The sequence below is a fragment of the Ranitomeya variabilis genome, chromosome 1 (assembly GCF_051348905.1).
Source record: "Ranitomeya variabilis isolate aRanVar5 chromosome 1, aRanVar5.hap1, whole genome shotgun sequence".
Lineage (NCBI taxonomy): Eukaryota > Metazoa > Chordata > Amphibia > Anura > Dendrobatidae > Ranitomeya > Ranitomeya variabilis.
This window is the reverse complement of record NC_135232.1, coordinates 109,424,062-109,445,579: the sequence shown is the minus strand read 5'-3', so window position 1 is coordinate 109,445,579 and position 21,518 is coordinate 109,424,062. Positions and strand designations below refer to the sequence as shown.

The 21,518-nt window shown below is 43.4% G+C and overlaps 1 protein-coding gene across 8 annotated transcripts in view; it reads right to left on the bottom strand.

The window, feature by feature from the left end:
• Positions 1-21,518, bottom strand: part of FAM169A (family with sequence similarity 169 member A) — a 168,054-nt gene that overhangs the window by 66,962 nt on the left and 79,574 nt on the right. For all 8 annotated transcript variants that reach the window (XM_077287471.1, XM_077287476.1, XM_077287500.1 and 5 more), the window contains exon 7: positions 2,495-2,623. In XM_077287471.1, the coding sequence (XP_077143586.1) occupies positions 2,495-2,623 (129 nt within the window). The remainder of the gene's footprint in view (positions 1-2,494; positions 2,624-21,518) is intronic.

The following is a 21,518-nucleotide window of genomic DNA, read 5'->3' as shown; positions in this document are numbered from 1 at the left end:
ACAGGACAGGGATAGTTAGGGTCTCAATTCGAGGGACAGCTTGAGGCCCCTCTCTCTTACCGAAGACTGTCACAGTGTGATATCGTCCCTGTGCTCTTGGGGTAATTTTGATCGGCCAGCAACTCCTGGGAAGGTTCACCACAATACCATGGTTTTGCCATTTGTAGATAATGGCTCTCACTGTGATTCGCTGTAGTCCCAAAGCTTTAGAAATAGTTTTATAACCTTGTCCAGACTGGTAGATTTCAATTACTTTGTTTCTCATTTTGTTGCAGAATTACTTTGGATTGTGGCATGATGTCTAGCTTTGGAGGATCTTTTGGTCTAATTCACTTTGGCAGGCAGGTACTATTTAAGTGATTTCTTGACTGAAAACAGGTGTGGCGGTAAAAAGGCCTGGGTGTGGCTTGGGAATTTGAACTCAGCTTCCCAAAGATGTGATAAACGACAGTTAATTTATGATTTAAGGGAGGGGAGGCGGGAGAACTCACTTTTTCACACAGGGTCCTGTAGGTTTGAATTTATTTTTCCCTTAATAATAAAGATCTTCATATAAAAACTGCATTTTGTGTTTCCTTGTGTTATCATTCTCTAATATTTAAATTTGCTTAGTGATCTCAAACATTTAAGTGTGACAAACAGGCAAAAGAAAAGGAAATCAGGAAGTGGGCAAACACTTTATCACAGGAAGGATGGGGCACAGAATTCCTGCCTTCTGTATAAAAATAAGATATTAAAGAGGTTGTCCAATATTCAGACAACACATTCTTAAATAAAACAACCGATACACATGTCGTGCACCGGAGCAGTTCCAGCAATGTCGACGATGGGTCTCCTGAGGCTTGTATAACATTGTTATGCCACGTGAGCCCTGCAGCCAACCAGCAGTCACTTCCTTAAGGCATCCAAGCATCATCCAAAGAAAGTGAAAATGAAGAAAAGCAACCCATCAATGACGTGCCATAAAAATGGCACACGAGCTTCGAGAGACCTGACGCTGACATCACTTGAATGAGGTGGTGGAGTGGAGCTCTGTCCTAGATAGTTAACCTGTTAAATGTCACTGTCAATCTCTGACGCACAAAGGTGCGTCATTCCATGTGCCCACTGGCATACACGTGATGTGATCGCGGGTCACTGATGGGTTGCTATGAAAGCAAGGGCTCTGTTGAAGACCTCCTTGCCTGTCATTACGGAGCTCCTCTGAAACCCTGCCTGTGGCCGAGCTCCAAAGAAGACCATGATTTCTGCTATACACAGCGATGCGGTGGCATCACTGTATATAGTACAAATGATCGGACTTTGCAGCTTCAAGTCCCCTAATTGGAATATTAAGAGCAGTGAGAAGTAAAAAAAAGTTTCAAAAATAAAAAAAAAATAACATAAAAGATAAAATCACCCCATTAAAAATACAAAAATGTTTTTAAAATACATATGTGGTATTGCCACGTTCAGAAAAGTCAAATCTATTAAAATAATTAACACGATCGGTTAACACCATAAACAGAGAAAAATTCAAGAACAACAAAATTACGTTTTTGGGGGTTGCTGCAAATCCTCAAAAAATGCTGTAGTAAGTTATGAAAACATCACATCTATCACAAAATGGTATCAATAAAAATGTCTCGCCCCCGTAAAAATTAAGCCATCACACAGTTTCATCGTCTGAAAAATTAAAACGTTACTGATCTCCCAAAATGGAGACACAAACCCCCCCCCCCCCCCCCCCAATTTTTTTTTGCAAACTTCTGATTTCTTTTTCACCACTAAAATAATTTAAAAACTGGACATGTTTGGTATCGGCGTAATAATACTGATGTACAGAATTATATTGCATGGTCATCTTTAACACAAAATGCACACAGTGAAAACCATTCTGAAAAACGTTGTCAGTATTACGTTTTTTTCACAATTTCTCCATACTTGGAATTTTTTACTATTTGGTAAAATGAGAGGTGTGATTCAAAAATACAATTTGTCCAGCAAAAAACAAGCCCTCTTGTGTCTATGTGGACAGAAAAATAAAAGAGTTATCATTCTGGGAAGATGGGGAGGAAAAAACAAAAGTGCAAAAATGGAAACGGACCCTGCCATGAAGGAGTTAAGAGAATGATAGGGATTGTTCAGTACTTTGATATTGATGATCAATAATCAGCGCTACACTCTTCTTGGCAGATACCAATTTTCTACACAGGGCTCACTATTGTCCCCGTGCTATGGGAGACATTATGGTAGTTAGACTCTGCCCACTAGCTCTGAGAGAATGGAAAATTAGAGATTAAATCTGTGAAGGGAAATCTGGAGGAAAGTGCAGGACATAAGTCACAGATAGTGAGAATTCTCATTATGTGATCAAAAGAAATGATACGCTTTAACATATTTAAAACTAATAATTATTACTGTAATTGTTTTTCCTTTAATGTGCATAGAAAATGTAATCAAGTTACATCACTAATGTAAGCGGATATTCTCTTGTATTACAGGTGTATCTTACCCAATAATCTCTGGGATTCCTTCCTTATAATACTTGCAATAAGAGTTCTCTGGAACCAATGACCAACTCCTTCAACTTCCCAAAGCAGCTCTTGGTCTCCAGGGTACTTGTCTATATACTGTTTGCAGGCTAAAAAAAAGGTAAGTATTAAAAGAGGCAATACGCATATGGTAGAAAAAAAGAGAAACAATACAAATCCATGCTATTGGAGCTTTTTATCAAAACCCAAAAAAATACATAATTTTTAAAAGGCTGTGATAAAAAAAATACCATTAGGTTATTTTCCCACAATCAGCCTTTGGTGCGTTTTTCATGCTGCATATTTTTTGCTGGGTCAAAAACGCAGTGTTAGGCTATGCGCACACATTCAGCATTTTTCGTGTTTTTTGCATTTTTTTTTGGCCGTTTTCCACAGAAAAAATGCTAAAAAAAACGCGTACATTAAGCATCCCATCATTTCAATGCATTCCGCAATTTCTGTGCACATGCTGCATGTTTTTCCGTGAAATAAACGCATCGTGGTAAAAACCGCAGCATGTTCATTAATTTTCCGGATTTTTCACGTTTTTGCCACTATATTATTGCATTGGGAAGCTCCGGGGAAAAAACGCAAAAAATCTGCAAAAAAAAACTGCGCAAAAAACGAGATAAAAACGCAAAAAAACACATGCGGATTATCTGCACAAAAAGTCCGGTTTTGTTCAGGAAAATTCTGCAGACATTCTTGCACATAGTCTTACAGTCCCAACAAAGTGGATTTCTAGAGATCTCATGCCCACTGTGCTTCTTTTTTATTCAATGTAAACTGACCTGCGGTGCGTGTTTCAGATACGCAGCGTGTCAAAATTTCTTGCCAATACGCAGAGTTTTCTGTGCGGAATTTCCCCGTAGCACGTTCGTTTTAAGTATGTTTCCGTGACAAAAACTAAGTACCTATAAGGCTAGGTTCACATTGCGTTCTGTGCGTCCGTTAAACGGACTACGTTACACCGCGGCATAACGTGGTGTAACGTAGTCCGTTAACGCCGCCATTGAATACAAAAAGTAATTTTTTACCAGGGGTGCACAAACTTTTACATGCCAATGTATATATATACAGTACAGACCAAAAGTTTGGACACACCTTCACATTTAAAGATTTTTCTGTATTTTCATGACTATGAAAATTGTAAATTCACACTGAAGGCATCAAAACTATGAATTAACACATGTGGAATTATATACTTAACAAAAAAGTGTGAAACAACTGAAAATATGTCTTATATTCTAGGTTCTTCAAAGTAGACACCTTTTGCTTTGATGACTGCTTTGCACACTCTTGGCATTCTCTTCATGAGCTTCAAGAGGTAGTCACCCGGAAATGGTTTTTACTTCACAGGTGTGCCCTGTCAGGTTTAATAAGTGGGATTTCTTGCCTTATAAATGGGGTTGGGACCAACAGTTGTGCTGAGCAGAAGTCTGGTGGATAAACAGCTGATAGTCCTACTGAATAGACTGTTAGAATTTGTATTATGGCAAGAAAAAAGCAGCTAAGTAAAGAAAAACGAGTGGCCATCATTACTTTAAGAAATTAAGGTCCGTCAGTCCGAAAAATTGGGAAAACTTTGAAAGTGTCCCCAAGTGCAGTGGCAAAAACCATCAAGCGCTACAAAGAAACTGGCTCACATGAGGACCGCCCCAGGAACGGAAGACCAAGAGTCGCCTCTGCTTCTGAGGATAAGTTTATCCGAGTCACCAGCCTCAGAAATCACAGGTTAACTGCAGCTCAGATTAGAGACCAGGTCAATGCCACACAAAGTTCTAGCAGCAGACACATCTCTACAACAACTGTTAAGAGGAGACTTTGTGCAGCAGGCCTTCATCGTAAAATAGCTGCTAGGAAACCGCTGCTAAGGACAGGCAACAAGCAGAAGAGACTGGTTTGGGCTAAAGAACACAAGGAATGGACATTAGACCAGTTTAAATCTGTGCTTTTGGTCTGATGAGTCCAAATTTGAGATCTTTGATTCTTTGTGCGACACAGAAAAGATGAACGGATGGACTCTACATGCCTCATTCACACCGTGAAGCATGGAGGAGGTGTGATGGTGTGGGGGTGCTTTGCTGGTGACACTGTTGGGGATTTATTGAAAATTGAAGGCATACTGAACCAGCATGGCTACCACAGCATCTTTCAGCGGCATACTATTCCATCTGGTTTGCGTTTAGTTGGACCATAATTTATTTTTCAACAGGACAATGACCCCAAACACACCTCCAGGCTGTGTAAGGGCTATTTGACCAAGAAGGAGAGTGATGGAGTGCTACGCCAGATGACCTGGCCTGCACAGTCACCAGACCTGAACCCAATCGAGATGGTTTGGGGTGAGCTGGACCGCAGAGTGAAGGCAAAAGGGCCAACAAGTGCTAAGCATCTCTGGGAACTCCTTCAAGATTGTTGGAAGACCATTTCCGGTGAAGCTCATCAAGAGAATGCCAAGAGTGTACAAAGCAGTCATCAAAGCAAAAGGTGGCTACTTTGAAGAACCTAGAATATAAGACATATTTTCAGTTGTTTCACACTTTTTTGTTAAGTATATAATTCCACATGTGTTAATTCATAGTTTTGATGCCTTCAGTGTGAATTTACATTTTTCATAGTCATGAAAACACAGAAAAATCTTTAAATGAGAAGGCGTGTCCAAACGTTTGGTCTGTACTGTATATCTGTGTGTTTATCTATTGTGAATTATTACTCTGCAGTCATGACCAAAAGTTTTGAGACTGACACGTATTTTGGTTTTCACAAAGTTTGCTTCTTCGGTGTTTTTAGATGTTTTAGTCAGATTATTCTATGGTTACTGAAGTACTAGTGTCAGTATTTCTTAAGTTTTTAAGCTTTTAGCGACTATTACTTAAGTTTATGCAAAGACTGAAGGGAGTTTAATCAGAGAAAATAACTTTGCAGGAAGTACAGGAATTGGATTGCAGAGGAGCACTGGCAGCAGTGGCAGACCCAGACAGAAGAGGGCCCATGTGCAAGAACAGTACTTGGGCCTTTTACAGTCCAATAAGACATCATCATGCACAATTCCACCTGCTTTAGAGGTTGAAGTGGGCCCCCTTACATTTTGAAAAAAAGTAATACCTATATAAAAAATAAATACCAAAAATAAGAAATAATATAACAACCCCTGAATACTAAATATATACCAGTATACATCATACCCAAAAATTGTATTCAAAACAAGGTTCCATATATATAATGAATTTTATTAAATATTTAATATTTAATCACAGAAGAAATAATTAAAACACATAATTACAAAACTAAATATGAAAAATATATATGAATATATATATATATACAGTATATGTATATATATATGTATGAGTGGAGCAGGGTATGCAAGATGAAATATCACATGGGGGAATCAATTTATAATGAACATTATACAAAGATCAGATATTAGATTTTATATAGAAATTATTCAGTATGGATCACCTATTTAATATAGAAATTTATCAAAGTAGACCGCAGCATATAAGAGGTATATAATGAATTTAAATATGCAATCATAAATAATGAGAAAATAAAGTGCAAAGTGCAATAAAGTGTGATATTATATAATTTACATAAATAATAATATCCAATCCAAATATATGATGGTATGAATAAAAAAAAATAATACCATATGCAGCAGCCTCAATGAACCATGCTCATCCAGAAGCTACCATACCAGATACTGGTCTTATAAATATTTTGGTCCAATTGTTATAGATACCAACCCCAATAGGCACACCACTGTTCCCCTCACACCATTCCAACATGCGTTTCACTGTCCTTTCGTCAATGAAGGAAGGAAGGAAGGAAGGAAGAAGGATGAGTACTACCCCGAGAACACCATCCCAACCGTGAAGCATGGTAGGGGAAACATTATGTTTTTGGGGTGCTTTTCTGCAAAGGGGACAGGATGACTGCACCGTATCGAAGGGAGGATGGATGGGGTCATGTATCACAAGATTTTGGCCAACAACCTCCTTCCCTCAGTAAGAACATTGAAGATGGGTCGTGGCTGGGTCTTCCAGCATGACAATGACCCTAAACAAAAGCCAGGGCAACTAAGGAGTGGTTCCACAGGAAACATATCAAGGTCCTGGAGTGGCCTAGCCAGTCTCCAGACTTGAGCCCAATAGAAAATCTTTGGAGGGAGCTGAAACTCAATGTTGACCAGCGACAGCCCCAAAACCTGAAAGATCTGAAGAAGATCTGTATGGAGGAGTGGGCCCAAATCCCTGCTGCAGTGTGTGCCAAATGGGTCAAGAACTACAGGAAACGTCCGACCTCTGTAATTGCAAACAAAGGTTTCTGTACCAAATATTAAGTTCTGTTTTTCTATTGTATCAAATACTTATTTCATGCAATAAAATGCAAATTAATTATGTAAAAATCATACAATGCGATTTTCTGTTTTTTTTTTAATTTTTATATTCTGTCTCTCACAATTGAAGTGTACCTACGATAAAAATTATAGACCTCTCCATTCTTTGTAGGTGAGAAACTTGCAAAATTGACAGTGTATGAAATACTTATTTTCTCCACTGTATGTGTGTCATGTCGGACGCTATTCACACTAGGGCATCCGACAGACAACGGTAATTCCACATTCGTCCACTATACGCTCAGTGGCGCCGGCTAGATCTTTATCCAGGTTGCCCAGGGTTAATCTAGCTGGTACTCGGGTTGGAGGCTGGGTCACGCCCAAGGCCTTTAAATAATATTGCTGGACTTTTGGGCGTCGCCGATTATAGCTTGTGCCTCGTGCCTAGTGATTCCGGTCTGGAGTGGTGGTCTTGGAGAAGTAATATCGTATCTGGTGGTGTATTATCCTTTGTTATATTTCTCCTTCCTATATTTGTATTTGTTTTGCCCTGGGCACATTATTGTGTTTCCCTGTGTGTCTGCGGCGTGGTGCGTTTTTTAGTTTTCCCTGTCTGTGCTTTCTGTGGGGGTTGGTGTGAGGTCTACTCACTGGGTGGCGTGTGGTGGTTTCAGCATAAGACTGAAACAGGAATCAGGGCCAGGCCTGGTGGCCCATACAAGCACACCATTAGTGTAAATTCTGGGAGAGGGACAGACAGGGTTTTCCCTAGTCTGAGGGATATCGCAGGGGCCCGGGTAATCAGCCTTAGCTTACGTAGTCTCCCCTTGAAATTATAATCGGCCCCAAAATTTTGTATTCCATGGATCCCATGACTTCCATAACTGTTATGATCTGGTGGCCTAGGAGCAGCATTAGACGTACTCTGGAGAAGGTGGTACCTGTGCTGACCGCAGACCCTGAACTTAACACCGCAACTAGAAGTAGCCGTGGAATGTACCTATCACTCCCTAGACATCTCGACACAGCCGGAGGACTAATTACCCCTAGAGATAGAAAAGGGAAAACTATCTTGCCTCAGAGAAAATCCCCAAAGGATAGACAGCCCCCCACAAATATTGACTGTGAGAGGAGAGGGAAAAAACATACACAGACTGAAATCAGAATTTAGCAAAGGAGGCCACTTCTAGCTAAATAGAAAGGATAGGACAGAGTACTATGCGGTCAGTATTAAAACACTAGAAAATATCCACCACAGAAAATACAAAATCTCCACATCTAACTAAAGATATGGAGGGTATATCTGCATCTCCAGAGATACCAGCTTGGCTAAACAAATCCTTATACAGACCAAGCTGGACAAGACAAAAACATGGAAAAGAACGAAACAATAAGGCCCACAGCATGTGGACTGCAGAAATAAAGGCAAGAACTTATCTTTGTTGAAATGAACAGCAAAGCAGGAGAGACCAGGCAGGGATATGAATCCTCCAGGAACAATGGACAACTGGCACTGACTAAAGGGTCAAGCAAGACTAAATAGCCCAGTCAGAATTGCAAAACGTGGACACACCTGATGAATGCTGCGATCCAGAGACAGCAGCGCTACCACTTATAACCACCGGAGGGAGCCCAAGAGCAGAATTCACAACACATAACCCGCCAGTTGGAGGCGCTGTCCTTACAGGTCACTGACTTGAAGGGGGCGGTTCAGCTACAGGGTCTAGTAGTATCTAATGTGCAAGCTGAAACTGCAGGTAGAGTTGCTGTCAGGACTCTGAACATTTTTTACCTTTTGTGCATTACTGCCCTTTTCAAACATGGCGTCTTTGGTCTCATGTGCACTTGTCTTCCTGCTATAAAACTCCACCCCAGCCTTCAGTCTGTGCTAGATTATTCTGCTTTGCATCCAGCTCCTGATTACTCCCTGGCCTTGCACCTGCACCTGCTCCTGTGAACCTGTGTTGGAAATCCTGCCACTCTGCTCTGAGTTCCTGCTGCATACACCAGTGTTCAGTAATCCTCCTTCATCTGCTGCTCGTGTTACTTCCATCTGCATTTGCTGGACATGTAAGCTGTTTCTGCTCTGCAAAACCTGAGACTATTAACCAGGCCTCCCTGGTTGAGCTAAGATATGATTTGAACTGCCTAATAGCATATCTATCTGTGTCTGGACTAAGTCAAGGATCTATTCGTGTCAAGTTTCCTCAAGAATAACTGTGCTTCATAGACTTTCGGTTTGTTTGCATCTACCTCTGAAGTTTCCTATTGACTGCTAAGCTGCGTTTATTATTTGCACCAAGTGTTGTGGACTTGAGTTTCTCTCTGCACCTGCTTGAATCACCGTGTGATAATATAAACTTTACCACTTATAAAACTGTGTCCTGTTGTCTTGTTCCACGCAAAGAGTCTCCTGAATTATCCCCTATAATTATTACAGTTGCAGAGCCAAAGATCCCTTTACCTGAGAGGTTTGCTGGGGAACGCAGTAAATTTGTTATTTTTCGTGAAGCTTGGAAATTATAATTTCGTATGCGCCTGATCTCCTCAGGTAATGAGGCTCAGCGTGTGGGTCTGATGTTGTCATTACTGAACGGGGACCCCCAAGCATGGGTATTTTCTTTACCATCTGATTCAGCTGCATTTAACTCAGTGGAGAGTTTTTTTCTGCTCTTGGGCTCATTTATGATGATCCTGACAGAATGGCTCTAGCAGAATCTAAAATACGCTCTCTCCGCCAGGGGGAGCGAATGGCAGAGGATTACTGTTCTGAATTTCACCGCTGGGCAGTGGACACACAATGGAATGACCCCGCGCTGCGGAGTCAGTTTGTTCATGGGGTTTCGAGAAGGGTTAAACAAGCCCTTCTGATGTATGAGACTCCTGCTTCTCTAGAGTCTGCTATGAGTCTTGTTATCCGCATTGATCGCCGTTTGCGTCAGGGGGCGCAAGAGACGCCGCCTATGGGGGAGGGCGTAGGTGCACGTGAGGTTGCTGCAGGTGAGCCCACAGAGCCTATGCAAATCGCAGGGGTGTCACATCATTGAGCCCCCTCGCTCAGGAAGCAGGGAGTCTGTTTTTGCTGTGGTAAAAATGGGCATTATGTAAATGCTTGTCCTCTGTTATCTAAGAAAAGTGCAACGGCGGAAAACTACTAAGCTCAGAGGGTGTGGAAGAGGCCAATCTGAGCTTATGCATATCTTTCATGGTGGTCTCTCAATGTATGCTCCCTGCCAGAGTTATGGTCGCTGGGAGAGAGCTGCCAATCACTGTTTTTGTGGATAGTGGTTCTGCCACTAATCTCATTGATGAGGAGTTTGCACACACAGCCGGGTTCAGGATCGAAAAACTGCCTCATCCTATCCGGGTGGTCACCATCAATGCCGCTCCTCTCCCACAGGGGGAGATTACTGAGTTTGTGGCTGAGGTAAAACTCCACATTGGTGTCCTACATTTTGAGCAGGTTACATGTAGGGTGCTCAGTAATCTTCCTGCACAAATGGTTCTGGGTTTTCCATGGTTATCTATGCAAAACCCGGTGATTGACTGGAAAACCCAGGACATAATCCAGTGGAGCGGATTCTGCCAGGAGAATTGTCTGGCCACATGTGTGTCCGACGTGACTCCTAGCATTCCTGAGTCACTGCTGGATTTCGCGGATGTGTTCTCTGAGAAGGGTTGCTCAGAGTTGCCTCCACATCGACCCTATGACTGTACTATTAGGTTAAAACCAGGGGCCAAATTGCCGAAAGCAAGGATGTTTAACATTTCTGGTCCTGAGAGGCAAGCTTTAAAAGACTACATTGCTGAGAGTCTGAGCAAAGGGCACATCAGGCCTTCGTCCTCGCCTGTTGCAGCGGGGTTCTTCTTCATTAAGAAGAAAGATGGCGGGTTACGCCCGTGTCTGGATTTCAGGGAGTTAAACCAGATTACGGTTCGTGATCCATACCCTATGCCGCTGATACCTGATTTGTTCAACCAGGTGGCTGGTGCTAAGTGGTTCTCCAAGCTTGACCTCAGGGGGGCGTACAACCCACATGTGGAATTATATACTTAACAAAAAAGTGTGAAACAACTGAAAATATGTCTTGTATTCTAGGTTCTTCAAAGTAGCCACCTTTTGCTTTGATGACTGCTTTGCACACTCTTGGCATTCTCTTCATGAGCTTCAAGAGGTAGTCACCCGGAAATGGTTTTTACTTCACAGGTGTGCCCTGTCAGATTTAATAAGTGGGATTTCTTGCCTTATAAATGGGGTTGGGACCAACAGTTGTGCTGAGCAGAAGTCTGGTGGATAAACAGCTGATAGTCCTACTGAATAGACTGTTAGAATTTGTATTATGGCAAGAAAAAAGCAGCTAAGTAAAGAAAAACGAGTGGCCATCATTACTTTAAGAAATTAAGGTCCGTCAGTCCGAAAAATTGGGAAAACTTTGAAAGTGTCCCCAAGTGCAGTGGCAAAAACCATCAAGCGCTACAAAGAAACTGGCTCACATGAGGACCACCCCAGGAACGGAAGACCAAGAGTCGCCTCTGCTTCTGAGGATAAGTTTATCCGAGTCACCAGCCTTAGAAATCACAGGTTAACTGCAGCTCAGATTAGAGACCAGGTCAATGCCACACAAAGTTCTAGCAGCAGACACATCTCTACAACAACTGTTAAGAGGAGACTTTGTGCAGCAGGCCTTCATCGTAAAATAGCTGCTAGGAAACCGCTGCTAAGGACAGGCAACAAGCAGAAGAGACTGGTTTGGGCTAAAGAACACAAGGAATGGACATTAGACCAGTTTAAATCTGTGCTTTTGGTCTGATGAGTCCAAATTTGAGATCTTTGGTTCTTTGTGCGACACAGAAAAGATGAACGGATGGACTCTACATGCCTCATTCCCACCGTGAAGCATGGAGGAGGTGTGATGGTGTGGGGTTGCTTTGCTGGTGACACTGTTGGGGATTTATTGAAAATTGAAGGCATACTGAACCAGCATGGCTACCACAGCATCTTTCAGCGGCATACTATTCCATCTGGTTTGCGTTTAGTTGGACCATAATTTATTTTTCAACAGGACAATGACCCCAAACACACCTCCAGGCTGTGTAAGGGCTATTTGACCAAGAAGGAGAGTGATGGAGTGCTACGCCAGATGACCTGGCCTGCACAGTCACCAGACCTGAACCCAATCGAGATGGTTTGGGGTGAGCTGGACCGCAGAGTGAAGGCAAAAGGGCCAACAAGTGCTAAGCATCTCTGGGAACTCCTTCAAGATTGTTGGAAGACCATTTCCGGTGAAGCTCATCAAGAGAATGCCAAGAGTGTACAAAGCAGTCATCAAAGCAAAAGGTGGCTACTTTGAAGAACCTAGAATATAAGACATATTTTCAGTTGTTTCACACTTTTTTGTTAAGTATATAATTCCACATGTGTTAATTCATAGTTTTGATGCCTTCAGTGTGAATTTACATTTTTCATAGTCATGAAAACACAGAAAAATCTTTAAATGAGAAGGCGTGTCCAAACGTTTGGTCTGTACTGTATATCTGTGTGTTTATCTATTGTGAATTATTACTCTGCAGTCATGACCAAAAGTTTTGAGACTGACACGTATTTTGGTTTTCACAAAGTTTGCTTCTTCGGTGTTTTTAGATGTTTTAGTCAGATTATTCTATGGTTACTGAAGTACTAGTGTCAGTATTTCTTAAGTTTTTAAGCTTTTAGTGACTATTACTTAAGTTTATGCAAAGACTGAAGGGAGTTTAATCAGAGAAAATAACTTTGCAGGAAGTACAGGAATTGGATTGCAGAGGAGCACTGGCAGCAGTGGCAGACCCAGACAGAAGAGGGCCCATGTGCAAGAACAGTACTTGGGCCTTTTACAGTCCAATAAGACATCATCATGCACAATTCCACCTGCTTTAGAGGTTGAAGTGGGCCCCCTTACATTTTGAAAAAAAGTAATACCTATATAAAAAATAAATACCAAAAATAAGAAATAATATAACAACCCCTGAATACTAAATATATACCAGTATACATCATACCCAAAAATTGTATTCAAAACAAGGTTCCATATATATAATGAATTTTATTAAATATTTAATATTTAATCACAGAAGAAATAATTAAAACACATAATTACAAAACTAAATATGAAAAATATATATGAATATATATATATATACAGTATATGTATATATATATGTATGAGTGGAGCAGGGTATGCAAGATGAAATATCACATGGGGGAATCAATTTCATTAATGAACATTATACAAAGATCAGATATTAGATTTTATATAGAAATTATTCAGTATGGATCACCTATTTAATATAGAAATTTATCAAAGTAGACCGCAGCATATAAGAGGTATATAATGAATTTAAATATGCAATCATAAATAATGAGAAAATAAAGTGCAAAGTGCAATAAAGTGTGATATTATATAATTTACATAAATAATAATATCCAATCCAAATATATGATGGTATGAATAAAAAAAAATAATACCATATGCAGCAGCCTCAATGAACCATGCTCATCCAGAAGCTACCATACCAGATACTGGTCTTATAAATATTTTGGTCCAATTGTTATAGATACCAACCCCAATAGGCACACCACTGTTCCCCTCACACCATTCCAACATGCGTTTCACTGTCCTTTCGTCAATGAAGGAAGGAAGGAAGGAAGGAAGAAGGATGAGTACTACCCCGAGAACACCATCCCAACCGTGAAGCATGGTAGGGGAAACATTATGTTTTTGGGGTGCTTTTCTGCAAAGGGGACAGGATGACTGCACCGTATCGAAGGGAGGATGGATGGGGTCATGTATCACAAGATTTTGGCCAACAACCTCCTTCCCTCAGTAAGAACATTGAAGATGGGTCGTGGCTGGGTCTTCCAGCATGACAATGACCCTAAACAAAAGCCAGGGCAACTAAGGAGTGGTTCCACAGGAAACATATCAAGGTCCTGGAGTGGCCTAGCCAGTCTCCAGACTTGAGCCCAATAGAAAATCTTTGGAGGGAGCTGAAACTCAATGTTGACCAGCGACAGCCCCAAAACCTGAAAGATCTGAAGAAGATCTGTATGGAGGAGTGGGCCCAAATCCCTGCTGCAGTGTGTGCCAAATGGGTCAAGAACTACAGGAAACGTCCGACCTCTGTAATTGCAAACAAAGGTTTCTGTACCAAATATTAAGTTCTGTTTATCTATTGTATCAAATACTTATTTCATGCAATAAAATGCAAATTAATTATGTAAAAATCATACAATGCGATTTTCTGTTTTTTTTTTTTTTTTTATATTCTGTCTCTCACAATTGAAGTGTACCTACGATAAAAATTATAGACCTCTCCATTCTTTGTAGGTGAGAAACTTGCAAAATTGACAGTGTATGAAATACTTATTTTCTCCACTGTATGTGTGTCATGTCGGACGCTATTCACACTAGGGCATCCGACAGACAACGGTAATTCCACATTCGTCCACTATACGCTCAGTGGCGCCGGCTAGATCTTTATCCAGGTTGCCCAGGGTTAATCTAGCTGGTACTCGGGTTGGAGGCTGGGTCACGCCCAAGGCCTTTAAATAATATTGCTGGACTTTTGGGCGTCGCCGATTATAGCTTGTGCCTCGTGCCTAGTGATTCCGGTCTGGAGTGGTGGTCTTGGAGAAGTAATATCGTATCTGGTGGTGTATTATCCTTTGTTATATTTCTCCTTCCTATATTTGTATTTGTTTTGCCCTGGGCACATTATTGTGTTTCCCTGTGTGTCTGCGGCGTGGTGCGTTTTTTAGTTTTCCCTGTCTGTGCTTTCTGTGGGGGTTGGTGTGAGGTCTACTCACTGGGTGGCGTGTGGTGGTTTCAGCATAAGACTGAAACAGGAATCAGGGCCAGGCCTGGTGGCCCATACAAGCACACCATTAGTGTAAATTCTGGGAGAGGGACAGACAGGGTTTTCCCTAGTCTGAGGGATATCGCAGGGGCCCGGGTAATCAGCCTTAGCTTACGTAGTCTCCCCTTGACATTATAATCGGCCCCAAAATTTTGTATTCCATGGATCCCATGACTTCCATAACTGTTATGATCTGGTGGCCTAGGAGCAGCATTAGACGTACTCTGGAGAAGGTGGTACCTGTACTGACCGCAGACCCTGAACTTAACACCGCAACTAGAAGTAGCCGTGGAATGTACCTATCACTCCCTAGACATCTCGACACAGCCGGAGGACTAATTACCCCTAGAGATAGAAAAGGGAAAACTATCTTGCCTCAGAGAAAATCCCCAAAGGATAGACAGCCCCCCACAAATATTGACTGTGAGAGGAGAGGGAAAAAACATACACAGACTGAAATCAGAATTTAGCAAAGGAGGCCACTTCTAGCTAAATAGAAAGGATAGGACAGAGTACTATGCGGTCAGTATTAAAACACTAGAAAATATCCACCACAGAAAATACAAAATCTCCACATCTAACTAAAAATATGGAGGGTATATCTGCATCTCCAGAGATACCAGCTTGGCTAAACAAATCCTTATACAGACCAAGCTGGACAAGACAAAAACATGGAAAAGAACGAAACAATAAGGCCCACAGCATGTGGACTGCAAAAATCAAGGCCAGAACTTATCTTTGTTGAAATGAACAGCAAAGCAGGAGAGACCAGGCAGGGATATGAATCCTCCAGGAACAATGGACAACTGGCACTGACTAAAGGGTCAAGCAAGACTAAATAGCCCAGTCAGAATTGCAAAAAGTGGACACACCTGATGAATGCTGCGATCCAGAGACAGCAGCGCTACCACTTATAACCACCGGAGGGAGCCCAAGAGCAGAATTCACAACACATAACCCGCCAGTTGGAGGCGCTGTCCTTACAGGTCACTGACTTGAAGGGGGCGGTTCAGCTACAGGGTCTAGTAGTATCTAATGTGCAAGCTGAAACTGCAGGTAGAGTTGCTGTCAGGACTCTGAACATTTTTTACCTTTTGTGCATTACTGCCCTTTTCAAACATGGCGTCTTTGGTCTCATGTGCACTTGTCTTCCTGCTATAAAACTCCACCCCAGCCTTCAGTCTGTGCTAGATTATTCTGCTTTGCATCCAGCTCCTGATTACTCCCTGGCCTTGCACCTGCACCTGCTCCTGTGAACCTGTGTTGGAAATCCTGCCACTCTGCTCTGAGTTCCTGCTGCATACACCAGTGTTCAGTAATCCTCCTTCATCTGCTGCTCGTGTTACTTCCATCTGCATTTGCTGGACATGTAAGCTGTTTCTGCTCTGCAAAACCTGAGACTATTAACCAGGCCTCCCTGGTTGAGCTAAGATATGATTTGAACTGCCTAATAGCATATCTATCTGTGTCTGGACTAAGTCAAGGATCTATTCGTGTCAAGTTTCCTCAAGAATAACTGTGCTTCATAGACTTTCGGTTTGTTTGCATCTACCTCTGAAGTTTCCTATTGACTGCTAAGCTGCGTTTATTATTTTCACCAAGTGTTGTGGACTTGAGTTTCTCTCTGCACCTGCTTGAATCACCGTGTGATAATATAAACTTTACCACTTATAAAACTGTGTCCTGTTGTCTTGTTCCACGCAAAGAGTCTCCTGAATTATCCACTATAATTATTACAGTTGCAGAGCCAAAGATCCCTTTACCTGAGAGGTTTGCTGGGGAACGCAGTAAATTTGTTATTTTTCGTGAAGCTTGGAAATTATAATTTCGTATGCGCCTGATCTCCTCAGGTAATGAGGCTCAGCGTGTGGGTCTGATGTTGTCATTACTGAACGGGGACCCCCAAGCATGGGTATTTTCTTTACCATCTGATTCAGCTGCATTTAACTCAGTGGAGAGTTTTTTTCTGCTCTTGGGCTCATTTATAATGATCCTGACAGAATGGCTCTAGCAGAATCTAAAATACGCTCTCTCCGCCAGGGGGAGCGAATGGCAGAGGATTACTGTTCTGAATTTCACCGCTGGGCAGTGGACACACAATGGAATGACCCCGCGCTGCGGAGTCAGTTTGTTCATGGGGTTTCGAGAAGGGTTAAACAAGCCCTTCTGATGTATGAGACTCCTGCTTCTCTAGAGTCTGCTATGAGTCTTGTTATCCGCATTGATCGCCGTTTGCGTCAGGGGGCGCAAGAGACGCCGCCTATGGGGGAGGGCGTAGGTGCACGTGAGGTTGCTGCAGGTGAGCCCACAGAGCCTATGCAAATCGCAGGGGTGTCACATCATTGAGCCCCCTCGCTCAGGAAGCAGGGAGTCTGTTTTTGCTGTGGTAAAAATGGGCATTATGTAAATGCTTGTCCTCTGTTATCTAAGAAAAGTGCAACGGCGGAAAACTACTAAGCTCAGAGGGTGTGGAAGAGGCCAATCTGAGCTTATGCATATCTTTCATGGTGGTCTCTCAATGTATGCTCCCTGCCAGAGTTATGGTCGCTGGGAGAGAGCTGCCAATCACTGTTTTTGTGGATAGTGGTTCTGCCACTAATCTCATTGATGAGGAGTTTGCACACACAGCCGGGTTCAGGATCGAAAAACTGCCTCATCCTATCCGGGTGGTCACCATCAATGCCGCTCCTCTCCCACAGGGGGAGATTACTGAGTTTGTGGCTGAGGTAAAACTCCACATTGGTGTCCTACATTTTGAGCAGGTTACATGTAGGGTGCTCAGTAATCTTCCTGCACAAATGGTTCTGGGTTTTCCATGGTTATCTATGCAAAACCCGGTGATTGACTGGAAAACCCAGGACATAATCCAGTGGAGCGGATTCTGCCAGGAGAATTGTCTGGCCACATGTGTGTCCGCTGTGACTCCTAGCATTCCTGAGTCACTGCTGGATTTCGCGGATGTGTTCTCTGAGAAGGGTTGCTCAGAGTTGCCTCCACATCGACCCTATGACTGTACTATTAGGTTAAAACCAGGGGCCAAATTGCCGAAAGCAAGGATGTTTAACATTTCTGGTCCTGAGAGGCAAGCTTTAAAAGACTACATTGCTGAGAGTCTGAGCAAAGGGCACATCAGGCCTTCGTCCTCGCCTGTTGCAGCGGGGTTCTTCTTCATTAAGAAGAAAGATGGCGGGTTACGCCCGTGTCTGGATTTCAGGGAGTTAAACCAGATTACGGTTCGTGATCCATACCCTATGCCGCTGATACCTGATTTGTTCAACCAGGTGGCTGGTGCTAAGTGGTTCTCCAAGCTTGACCTCAGGGGGGCGTACAACCTCATAAGAGTCCGTCAAGGGGATGAGTGGAAGACGGCTTTTAATACTCCTGAGGGTCATTTTGAAAATTTGGTGATGCCATTTGGGTTGACAAACGAGGCTGCTGTATTTCAACATTTCATAAATGATGTGTTCTCGCATGTCCTGGGGAAGTTCGTTATTGTGTACCTAGATGACATTCTCATTTATTCATGCGACCGTGATATTCATTTAGAGCATGTTAGGCAGGTGTTACAGCTACTCAGAGAGAATAAGCTCTATGCAAAACTTGAGAAATGTGTATTTTCGGTTCAGGAGTTGCCTTTCTTTGGTTATATTGTGTCTGCTTCAGGTTTTAAAATGGACGCCGCTAAGGTGCAAGCGGTGCTGCGTTGGGAACGGCCTGATAACCTAAAAGCGCTCCAGCGGTTCCTTGGGTTTTCTAATTATTCTAGAAAGTTTATCAAAAATGTTTCTATCATTGCTAAACCGCTCACTGACATGATGAAAAATGGTACCAATTTCTCCGCCTGGTCTGAGGCTGCTGTGCGCGCATTCGATTTCCTGAAGAACAGTTTTGCTTCAGCCCCCATTCTGGTGCAACCGGACATATCGAAACCATTTAACGTGGAAGTCGATGCGTCTGAGGTTGGAGTGGGGGCGGTGCTGTCACAAGGCTCATCCTTGGGCGAGTTGCGTCCATGCGCTTACTTTTCCAAGAAGCTGTCGCCCGCCGAACGTAACTACGATATCGGCAACAGGGAGTTGTTGGCTATCAAGTTGGCATTTGAGGAATGGCGACACTTCTTGGAGGGGTCGGTCCACCAGGTTACAGTTATCACCGATCATAAAAATCTGCTTTATTTAGAGTCAGCCAGGCAGGCTCGCTGGGCATTGTTTTTCACACGATTCAACTTTTTTGTTTGAACACTAAGGCGGATGCTTTGTCCAGGAGTTTTCCGGGGGGAGAACCTCGGGAAGATCCGGTACCCATCCTCCAAAAGGGTGTAGTGGTCTCGGGTCTCACAACCGAGGTTGAGGCTGAGATTGCCGAGGCTCAGGAGGAGGTACCACCAGAGCTTCCCATTGACAAATCGTTTGTAGTGTACCGCTCCATCTTCGCTTAAAGGTGTTGGGTGAGCATCATGATGCTGTCCTGGCTGGCCACCCAGGGGTTAGGGGTACCTTGGAGTTGGTGTCGCGTCGGTTTTGGTGGCCCAAAATCCGACAGGACGTGGTCTCGTACGTGTCAGCATGCACCACGTGCGCTAGGGCTAAGACGCCCCACTCCCGTCCTGCTGGCACATTACATCCTCTCGGGGTACCCAGTAGGCCAGGGACGGAGATCTCCATGGATTTTATTACAGACTTGCCCTCCTCAGCAGGGAACACGGTCATCCTGGTGGTTGTTGATCGGTTCTCAAAGATGTCGCACTTTGTGTCCTTGCCGTCGTTGCCTAAAGCGAAGACTCTGGCTCAGGTATTTGTTCAGGAGGTGGTCAGACTTCACGGGGTCCCGTCTGACATAGTGTCTGATAGGGTTACTCAGTTTGTGGCAAAATTTTGGAAAGCATTTTGCTCACGGCTGGGGATCAAGTTGTCGCATTCTTTGGCGTTTCATCCTCAGTCAAATGGTCAGACCGAGCGTATGAACCAGAATTTGGAGCAGTATTTACGTTGCTTTGTTTCTGACAATCAGGAGGAGTGGTCGACGTTCCTTCCTTTGGCAGAGTTTGCCATAAATAATCACCGTCAGGAATCGACTGGGGAGTCCCTGTTCTTTTGTGTTTACGGGCACCATCCTCAATTTTGTACTCTGTGTCAGGGGGGCTCTGCTGGCGTCCCGGAGGAGGACCAGCTAGGAGCACAACTGTCATCTGTCTGGAGGAGAGTGAAACAGCGCTTGTTGAGCGTGGGTGCTAGGTACAAACGTGTGGCTGACAGTAGACGTGTGCCAGGTCCGGACCTGAGTGTGGGTGACTGGGTGTGGTTGTCCACAAAAAACATAAGACTCAAAATACCATCCCTAAAATTAGGTCCAAGGTTTATTGGTCCATTTAGGGTCGCCGCCATCATTAACCCGGTAGCCTACCGATTGTAGCTCCCTACGTTATATAAGATACACAACGTGTTCCACAGATCTTTATTAAAAAAAGTGGTGGGTTCCGTGGACGCGGCGCCTATGCCACCTCCGGTCTTGGTGGACGGCAATTTGGAATTTGAAGTCTCCAAGGTGGTTGACTCTCGAGTAGTGCGCCGCACTTTACAGTACCTGGTACACTGGCGGGGTTATGGGCCGGAGGAGAGGTCTTGGGTACCAGCCTCGGACATACATGCGGACCGACTGGTCAGTATGTTTCACCGCCGCCATCCAGACAAGCCGGGTCCTATAAGTCATGAGGGCCCTGGGGTCCCTCGTAGAAGGCGGGGTACTGTCATGTCGGACGCTATTCACACTAGGGCGTCCGACAGACAGCGGTAATTCCACATTCGTCCACTATACGCTCAGTGGCGCCGGCTAGATCTTTTTCCAGGTTGCCCAGGGTTAATCTAGCTGGTACTCGGGTTGGAGGCTAGGTCACGCCCAAGGCCTTTAAATAGTATTGCTGGACTTTGGGCGTCGCCGATTATAGCTTGTGTCTTGTGCCTAGTGATTCCGGTCTGGAGTGGTGGTCTTGGAGAAGTAATATCGTATCTGGTGGTGTATTATCCTTTGTTATATTTCTCCTTCCTACATTTGTATTTGTTTTGCCCTGGCACATTATTGTGTTTTCCTGTGTGTCTGCGGCGTGGTGCATTTTTTAGTTTTCCCTGTCTGTGCTTTCTGTGGGGTTGGTGTGAGGTCTACTCACTGGGTGGCTGGTGGTGGTTTCTGCATAGGGCTGAAACAGGAGTCAGGGCCAGCCCTGGTGGCCCAGACAAGCACACCATTAGTGTAAATTCTGGGAGAGGGACAGACAGGGTTTTCCCTAGTCTGAGGGATATCGCAGGGGCCCGGGTAACCAGCCTTAGCTTACCTAGTCTCCCCGTGACAATGTGTGAATGTAGACCTAAAAGCTCTATCAGTTCTAAAAACATTGTAAAAAACAAAATTTGTGTCAGCCTCAAAATTTTAGGCCATGACTGTACATGTCAGGATCCCTCAACCTGGAAGTTCGGACTTGATTTTTTCCAGAAAGTCAGCTCCATTTAGTAAAGCATTAGTGACACTTTCAAGGATTTTTCTTAGCATATTTTTTTTAGAAGAGAAGCAAATAATGCGACAAATGTTTTGTAAAAATCCCTGAGCCACCCTGATACTGCCACTCTTTTCTGTTTAGCTCTGCCTCATTCCACTGCAGAGATATTCACTTTTTTTCTCCTGGAGTGCAGTATGCAAAATCTCTGCTTGTAGTGCAACTGAGCATTTCTTCAGAGTATTCTCTGAAGGCGTGCACTTTCAACCTGCCTTACCAGACG